Source organism: Ovis aries, chromosome 8 (assembly GCF_016772045.2).
Source record: "Ovis aries strain OAR_USU_Benz2616 breed Rambouillet chromosome 8, ARS-UI_Ramb_v3.0, whole genome shotgun sequence".
NCBI classification, from domain to species: Eukaryota; Metazoa; Chordata; class Mammalia; order Artiodactyla; family Bovidae; genus Ovis; species Ovis aries.
In genome coordinates this window covers 75,070,931-75,079,835 of record NC_056061.1, presented here as the reverse complement: position 1 = coordinate 75,079,835, position 8,905 = coordinate 75,070,931, and the positions used below count along the sequence as shown (strand labels likewise).

At 49.6% G+C, this 8,905-nt stretch overlaps 1 protein-coding gene across 2 annotated transcripts; it reads left to right on the top strand.

The window, feature by feature from the left end:
- The first annotated feature begins 1,184 nt into the window (after nucleotides 1-1,184).
- Nucleotides 1,185-8,586, top strand: LOC101121838 (UL16-binding protein 3). 2 transcript variants are annotated; one of them, XM_042253621.2, is made up of 5 exons: nucleotides 1,185-1,387; nucleotides 5,188-5,451; nucleotides 5,796-5,960; nucleotides 6,890-7,022; nucleotides 7,857-8,586. In XM_042253621.2, exons 1-4 carry the CDS (start codon nucleotides 1,306-1,308, stop codon nucleotides 7,003-7,005), a joined length of 627 nt encoding a protein of 208 aa, XP_042109555.1. In that variant the 5' UTR covers nucleotides 1,185-1,305; the 3' UTR covers nucleotides 7,006-7,022; nucleotides 7,857-8,586. The 2 variants fall into 2 exon arrangements, with proteins under 2 accessions (XP_042109555.1, XP_042109554.1); XM_042253620.2 differs by having other exon boundaries at nucleotides 5,685-5,960.
- The last annotated feature ends 319 nt before the right edge of the window (nucleotides 8,587-8,905 follow it).

Here is an 8,905-nt window from a genome sequence, read left to right as displayed (position 1 = left end):
TTCTCATGATGTACTCTGCATAGAAGTTAAATAAGCAGGGTCACAATATACAGCCTTGTCGTATTCCTTTTCCTATTTGGAACCAGTCTGTTGTTCCATGTCCAGTTCTAACTGTTGCTTCATGACCTGCATACAGATTTCTCAAGAGGCGGGTCAGTGGTCTGGTATTCTCATCTCTTTCAGAATTTTCCACAGTTGATTGTGATCCACACAGTCAAAGGCTTTGGTATAGTCAATAAAGCAGAAATAGATATTTTTCTGGAACTCTTCCTTTTTCAGTGATGTAGCAGATGTTGGCAATTTGATCTCTGGTTCCTCTGCCTTTTCTAAAACCAGCTTGAACATCTGGAAGTTCATGGTTCACGTATTGCTGAAGCCTGGCTTGGAGAATTTTGAGCAATACTTTACTAGCGTGTGAGATGAGTGCAATTGTGCAGTAGTTTGAGCATTCTTTGGCATTGCCTTTCTTTGGGATTGGAATGAAAACTGACCTTTTCCAGTCCCATGGCCACTGCTGAGTATTCCAAATTTGCTGGCATATTGAGTGCAGCACTTTCACAGCATCATCTTTCAGGATTTGAAAGCGCTCAACTGGAATTCCATCACCTCCACTAGCTTTGTTCGTAGAGATACTTTCCAAGGCCCACTTGACTTCACATTCCAGGATGTCTGGCTCTAGGTGAGTGATCACACCATCGTGATTATCTTGGTCATGAAGGTCTTTTTGTACAGTTCTTCTGTGTATTCTTGCCACCTCTTCTTAATATCTTCTGCTTCTGTTAGGTCCATACCATTTCTGTCCTTTATCGAGCCCATCTTCGCATGAAATGTTCCCTTGGTATCTCTAATTTTCTTGAAGAGATCTCTAGTCTTTCCCATTCTGTTGTTTTCCTCTATGTGTTTTCATTGATCGCTGAGGAAGGCTTTCTAATTTCTTCTTCCTATTCTTTGGAACTCTGCTTTCAGATGCTTATATCTTTCCTTTTCTTTTTTGCTTTTCGCTTCTCTTTTTTTCACAGCTATTTGTAAGGCCTCCCCATGCTATCTGACTGCAAAGATTCTAGCTATGAGCCCATGGTTCTAGAGGGAAGGGATGGGGCACAGCAACTGGCAATCAGGAGCCAGTGAGTCTTTCAGGATAAGCCTGGCCAAGCTGGTTCGACCCAGCACAAGGGGCGGGCCCCAGAGGGGTGTGGCTGGAAAGGAGCAGGCAGAAAAGAAAGCAGCCAGAGCCAGCTAGGTCTCAGATAATCCCCACTTCCGACCGGCAACCTCGCATTCCTGTGGAACTGGGATGAAGTGACAATGGCCTGGATTGGGGGTTCCAAGCCCCGTCTTTGCTTTCTGCCTCTACTTCTGTTTTACCCCTTCAGCACGACGCCAGGCGGTGAGTTTCCGGATGAACCGTCTGGGTTGTGGGTGGAGGGGCTGGAGGGAATGACTTAACCCGGGAAGGGGATGGGGGTATACGAGGGGGTTAGGGAAATTTTGTGCTGTGTGACCCCCGCCCTCCTCTGTCCCTTCCCCTGGCCCCTTTGCACCTGGGGTTGGGGGCTTCCCCGGGCTGGTTACCCACCCTCTGGGCCAGAAAAGAGGTGACTTTGGTGAAATAGTGGTTCCGGGAGTTTCCGAGGAGAAGTTGGTAGAAAAGGTGGCGAGAAAGCAGCAGGAAATGCTGCCCTCAAGACCTCGGCCTGCCCTTGCCAAGTGGGAGCCCTGGAGCCAGGGGGTTTGGGACAGGTGGCCGTCCCAGGAGAAGAGACCTAGATATCTCCTCGAAAAGCACGCCCTCCCCACACCCCATCTGCTCACACAAACCCTTCAGATTGGTACTGCTCTCTGTCCTTGGAAGACCAGCGCTCTTTACAGGTGATAAATTTCACTTGCAGAACGCACGGGGCTGCAGGGAAGGCAGGGCCGAGCTTGAGAGCGGGGAAGTGGCGGCCGCGCTCAGGTCTGTGAAGGGCTCTGGGCTGGCTGCCACGTGCTAGGACGAAATGAGCTGGGCGGCGGCCGAAGCTCGGGTCTGTGAAGGGCTCAGGGCGGCGGTGGCGACTGCCCGCGGCCCAGATTCTCCTGGGCGGCGGAGGCGCGGTCCCGAGCTGGACGAATCTGCCCGGCAATCTGCCAGGGCCGCGCTTCCTGCGGGCTGCCGCTGCCGCCGGTGCTGCTCCTGCTGGCTCTGCTGCGCTCGCACCAGCCCCGCGACGCCCCGCACTCCGTCCCCCGCCCCTCCAGCTCCCCGCGCCCTGCCACCAGCAGTTGGGGTCGGTGGAGGTGGTGGGGGGAAGGGGCAGGGGGAGGGAGGTCAGCGCGACCCTCTACCTGAGCGAGAACCGGGTGTGTTGGCTCTTGGGTCTTGATGCATAACTTCATTGTGTGAGAAATGGCCTTATTCCGGTAAAGAATCTGCCTGCGATGCAGGAGGCCCAGGTTTGATTCCTGAGTTGGGAGGATCCCCTGGAGAAGGGAATGGCAACCTACTCCAGTCTTCTTGCCTGGAGAATCCCATAGACAGAGGAGCCTGGCGGGCTACAGTCCATGGGGTCACAGAGGCAGACAGGACTGAGCAACTAACACTAATCCTTTCAGTAGTTGATACCCAGCGAGACAAATTCCCTGCCCTTCACTTGGCTTGCAAAGTCAGAGTTCGAACATAAAGCAGGTTTCCAAGTAAACAATTTCGTGGGAATTCCTTCTTCAGCGTTTCTACTTGGGGGCAGTGGCCACGCCTTGTGTCAGTGTTTCGGACTGTTTTCCTGTTCTGGCAAAGTAGATTCTGAGGTTATAAGAATCTTCTAATCTTCCATTGCAGCTCCACTTGACAGTAGTCTTCAAAAAGCTTTACAGTCTTAATGTTGAAACGACAAAAAATATGCCACAAAAAATTTGAAGAAGTAAAAACTTCAGTTTGTACAGAATCACTAGCAGAACTATTTATGATCCTGTTCCAGTAGTTCCCAAGGGCTGTCTCAGACATGTTGCAGATGACTCAGTATCTGAGAGGCAGCACACCCAACAGCGCAACTCCCATCTCCAGTTATTTTACCCCTGGGTTAGAGGAGTGGGAGTTGAAAAATGTCACTTTCTGGAGACAAAAGCTAAGGTGAAGGATATTGAGATATCCAGGGAGATCAGTATTTATCAGTTTACTCGCTCAGTCGTGTCCAACTCTTTGCGACCCCATGAACCCCAGCATGCCAGGCCTCCTTGTCCATCACCAACTCCCAGAGTCCACCCAAACCCATATCCATTGAGGCAGTGATGCCATCCAGCCATCTCATCCTCTGTCATCCCCTTCTCTTCCCACCTTCAATCTTTCCCAACATCAGGGTCTTTTCAAATGAGTCAGCTCTTTGCATCAGGAGGCCAAAGGATTGGAGTTTCAGCTTCAACATCAGTCCTTCCAACGAACACCCAGGACTGATCTCCTTTAGGATGGACTGGTTGGATCTCCTTCCAGTCCAAGGGACTCTCAAGAGTCTTCTCCAACACCACAGTTCAAAAGCATCAATACTTCTGCACTCAGCCTTCTTTATAGTCCAGCTCTCACATCCATACATGACCACTGGAAAAATCATAGCCGTGACTAGATGATGGACCTTTGTTGACAAAGTAATGTCTCTGCTTTTGAATATGCTATCTAGGTTGGTCATAACCTTCCTTCCAAGGAGTAAGCGTCTTTTAATTTCATGGCTGCAGTCATCATCTGCAGTGATTTTGGAGCCCAGAAAAATAAAGTCAGCCACTGTTTCCACTGTTTCTCCATCTATTTCCCGTGAAGTGATGGGACCAGATGCCATGATCTTCATTTTCTGAATGTTGAGCTTTAAGCAAACTTTTTCACTCTCCTCTTTCACTTTCATCAAGAGGTTCTTTAGTTCTTCTTCACTGTCTGCCATACGCGTGGTGTCATCTGCATATCTGAGATGATTGATATTTCTCCCAGCAATCTTGATTCCAGCTTGTGCTTCTTCCAGCCCAGCGTTTCTCATGATGTACTCTGCATAGAAGTTAAATAAGCAGGGTGACAATTTACAGCCTTGACAGACTCCTTTTCCTATTTGGAACCAGTCTATTGTTCCATGTCCAGTTCTAACTGTTGCTTCCTGACCTGCATATAGGTTTCTCAAGAGGCAGGTCAGGTAGTCTGATATTCCCATCTCTTTCAGAATTTTCCACAGTTTATTGTGATCCACACAGTCAAAGGCTTTGGTATAGTCAATAAAGCAGAAATAGATGTTTTTCTGGAACTCTCCTCCTTTTTCGATGATCCAGAGGATGTTGGCAATTTGATCTCTGGTTCCTCTGCCTTTTCTAAAACCAGCTTGAACATCTGGAAGTTGACGGTTCATGTATTGCTGAAGCCTGGCTTGGAGAATTTTGAGCATTACTTTACTTTTACTAACTGCAAAGATTGTCCATTCATGTCAGAAATCCAGGCCACGTGAAATGAGTGTGGTGTGGATCTGTGGACAGGGATAAGCACTGTTAGCAGGGCCTGGCACAGCTGTCCACTGACTGCCTGGAGCCCCGAGCCTCACTTCAAAAATAGGGAGGCCATGACGATACTGCAGTCCCTGTGCATAATGCTAGTAACATGCTAGGTCCAACATGAATGTGGGAGTCGTTTCTGCTCCTTCAGGTTCACTTACCTGAGTCCATGGTCATGCAGCTCATTGGGAAAGAAGGAAAGGACTTCTGTGCTTCCTGTGGTGATGAAAGGGCACTCCTCACTGGAACGTGGCTTTCTTCTCCGGGGATGTGTTCTGAAAAGGGGTTCCGTTCTAGAAATGAAAGGCTCCTCAGAAGCAGCCCCCACATGCTCTCCATCTCTGGCAGGACACTGGGTTTGGTTCTGAAAGTCCTCTTCCCATCTAGGCTTTTCTGCAGAGCCGTCTGGCATGTATCCAGAAAGGCTGTGTGTTGGCCGATCCTGGGTACTGACCTGGTGGGCAAGGGCACACATCCAGGATGTGCAATTTCTGCCCAGCAGGGGACTTCTCCTTCTCCACAAGGAAGGGAGGGGCACTGGCTCTATGGAGTGTTGGGGATGGAGCAGGAGGGACCATGCTTGCTCTGCCAGGTCAGCCCTGCACCTTCACTCTACTCTCACATAACTGAGGGGAGGAGGCCTATGGGCCTTTTTCTGCCAACCCTGCCCTCACCTGCCTTTTGCCTTCACAGATGCTCACTCTCTTTGCTATAACTTTACCGTCAATTCTCAGCCCAGACCTGGACAACCATGGTGTGTGGTTCAAGGCCAGGTGGATGGAAAGATTTTTCTCTCCTACGACTGTGGTCGTGCTAAGATCCAATTCACAAGTCCATTGGGGGAGGAGGTGAAAATGACAAAGGCCTGGGAAACACAGACTGAAACACTCAGAGACGTCGGGGACTTGCTCAGGGAGCAGCTGCCTGATGTTACGTTGGAGAACCACAGGGTCACAGGTGAGTTAGAAAGTCCAAGTGCAGAAGGAGCAGGCTGGGGGCTTAAACTCATTCATTGTTTTTGGGGAAAAATTAAATGGAGGATATTGGTCCTTCCCTAGTAGTCCAGTGGAAGGAGCGGGCCTTGGAGGAGAGAACAGGGCCAGATTCGCTGGGCTCAGGGGAGGTGGACCCAGGTGGAAAAAGAATCTGTCAAGCCCAGAGGCTGAGCTCTTTGCCACGGCGGGGGGCAGACCCTCTCACCTTGCAGGGCAGGATGACATGTCGGTGTGAAGAGGATGGACACATCAGTGGATCCTGGCAGTTCGGCTTCAGTGGACAAATGTGCCTCCTCTTTGACTCAGAGAATGGACACTGGACCGTGGTTGATTCTGGAGGGAGACGGATGAGAGAGAAGTGGGAGAAGGACAGAGCTGTGAGCAACTTCTTCAAGAAGGTCTCCATGGGAGACTGTCGGGCCTGGCTTCGGGATTTCTTGGTGCGCTGGGAGGAAATGTTGACAACCACAGGTAAGTGAGACCAGAAGAAAAAAGTGGTAGTCCACTCAAAGGGACATGGACCCACACCTGTGTGTGTTTGTGTGTGTGTGTGTGTGTGTGAAAGTGATCAATTCAAGGTGAGTAGTTCCTGGGAGATCAATGGCCCTGGGGATGCTCTGTGATCCTCTTTCCTCTTCCATCTCCTGACATCTCTCCCTCATAGCACAGGGCTTTGAACCATTGTACATGGATTCTTGCTGACCCCTAACATAAGGGCACCACTCCGATTCTAGAGATTTCCTTCTTATTGACTCTGTCTACAACCTTTTAAAAACATCAGCTATTCTAGTTCTGGAAATCTGTTGATACCACCTCAAACATCAGCTCCTGAGAGGACTTAATCTGTTCCCATCTTCGTGTCACCTCATCTGATGTCACGCAGGACTGAGGGGCTGTGTGGGGACCCTTGCTCGCCCATTCACTGTCTGAGCTCTGTGGAGAAGGGGCTCCTCCCTTCCTCCATCTCACCTCAGGACCTGTCGCAGGGGCTGCCATATGGTTGGCTCAAATGACTGCATGACACAAGACAGACTTGTGAACATAGCAGGGGAAGGACAGGGTAGGATGAATTGAGATGGTAGCAGTGACATATATACGTACTATGGTGCGGAAAATAGCTAACCGGTGGGAAGATGCTATATAACACAGGGAGCCCAGGCTGGTGCTATGTGATGACCTAGAGGGGCGGGATGGGAGCGGGAAAGAAGGTTCAGGATGGAAGGGATATATGTATCTAATTATGGCTGATTTGCATTGTCCTATAACAGAAACCAACACAGCATTGTAAAGAAACTATGCACTAATGACTCCATAGTAGGGTACCTGGGTCCAGTGGGCTGAGAAGGCATCTGCTTAGTTTAGGGGTCGGGACAAGGGCTTCACTCTCACTTTCCTTACAGCATCACCAACTGCAGCTCCCCTCAGAGTCAACTCCACGGCCACAGCCATCAAGCACATCACCTGGATCCTCCCCGTGCTCCTCACCAGTTTCATCATGACTGTCTTCCTGGGCTGAGTCCTTTCCAGGAGCAGGTACTGAGGGAAGAATGTAGAGGGAAGGCAGGGGCACAGGGCCTGGTGTGAGGCCGGGGCAGGAGAATCCCAGCCAACCCCTGCCCCTCACTGAACCTCCTCACCCTGGAAATGAGCAGGTGAATAAGACCCCATATCACCCGAGAGCAATAACTGTAGACCCAACTCCAAGGGCCCGTTCCCACAGGAGTGGCATGAGTCAAGCAGGCAAGGCAGGAGCCCCACAGCAGAGACTGGGGGAAGGGCTGAGGCCAGGCCTGTGCTCCTGGAGCAGCAGCAGTTCTGACTCAGTGTGGCCTGCACGTCAGCAGCCTCCTGGGGACCCAGAGCCTCCATCACTGAGTGGCCCTGCCTTGAGCAGAGGTGCCTGGGGATGGTGGGCCTAAGCTGGGGTGGAGGAGATCGGGGCAGGGACTCTGGTCCTGAGAGCTGTGTGTGCTGCTGCCTCAGAGGCTGGAGGGGCACGAAGGAAGGAGGTTTCCCTGCAGCCCCCCAAGGCTGTCAGGAAGCAAGGCCCCTCCTCCGGGCACCTGCTCCCTGGTCCTTTAGGTCTCCCTCAGGGAGGATCAGGACCTGAGTAAAGGGAGCAGATTGATTCCTCACTGGCTCCAGTCCTGAGCCTGAGCAGGGGGTGTCAGGGCCTGGGGTGACTGTGATGCAGGAAGGAAGGAGGAGCTGACAAGAAGCTGCTGGGCCTGGGGTGGGCGTTGGGGTGGAGGACATAGGAGCCCCTCAGTGAGGGCGGGGCTGGAGGAGGGGCTAGGGAGGAGCCGCCCCGGGAAAGTGACAGGAGTTCCTCAGCCCCCTGGACCAAGGCCTCTTTCTTTTCTGCAGGAGGTGATGCTCCCAGGAAGCATGGCACGTGCTCTGTCTGCCTTTCTGCTGCTCTCCACTTTAGATCCAGGAGATCAGACCCCAAGAATCCTCAGTGTTTTCCGGTTACGATGACGCGGTACATGCATCATCTCATGGGCTTTATCACATTTGAGGAAATCCTACTCAGCATCTTTAAAAAAAAAAACAGGAACAATTTATTTCACCACTTTCATGATCTGAGCCTCAGTCAGCTCCCAGTCTTGTTTCTGCTGATTGTATAAAGCTTCTCCATCTTTGGCTGCAAAGAATATAATCTGATTTCGGTGTTGACCATCTGGTGATGTCCATGTGTAGAGTCTTCTCTTGTGTTGTTGGAAGAGGATGTTTGCTATGACCATTGCATTCTCTTGGCAAAACTCTAGTAGCCTTTGCCCTGCCTCATTCCGTATTCTAAGGTCAAATTTTCCTGTTACTCCAGGTGTTTCTTGACTTCCTACTTTTGCATTCCAGTCCCTTATAAGAAAAGGACATCTTTTTTGGGTTTTATGACTAAATATCAGGCCTCAGCCTCTATTTCACTCCTTTTCCTTTTTTAAACGTAACTTTTCAACTTCTTAATTTTTTTGATGTCTATTCTTTTTTAACTTGTAGGAATTATCTAATTATTTTTTCACTATCCTAAGTTAAGACTTAGCTCATTCAGATCTCTTCACCCCCACCACACAAATAAACATTTCATAAATGCTCATTTTCCCAGTATAATTTCATTATAATTCTAGTTAGCTCAATAATTTCACTGTATAAATGCTAGTCATAGGTGAGCCAAGTTGAGTCATTATGATAAGACATAATTAAAGAAATAGAGAATTAGAACATAGATTTAAATATTTCACCAGAATATAGCTTATATACATAAAAAGGAGAGAAATTGTGAAATACATGTTAAAGGAAAGTGAAGGAGAATAAGAATTCTCAACATATGCTAATGTGAAATTTGGAAGGAGAAAATTTAAAGGTTGAGGGGGAATTAAGAGTCAGAAAATGTAGACAAAGGAAGAACAATCAAA

Excerpts from the sequence above, each read along its gene's own strand:
- LOC101121838 (XM_042253620.2), top strand. The coding sequence starts at position 1,306 with ATGGCCTGGATTGGGGGTTCCAAGCCCCGTCTTTGCTTTCTGCCTCTA. Across the intron at positions 1,388-5,187 it reads CTTCAGCACGACGCCAGGCG|ATGCTCACTCTCTTTGCTAT; the intron begins GTGAGTTTCCGG and ends TTGCCTTCACAG. Across the intron at positions 5,961-6,889 it reads GGAAATGTTGACAACCACAG|CATCACCAACTGCAGCTCCC; the intron begins GTAAGTGAGACC and ends CTTTCCTTACAG.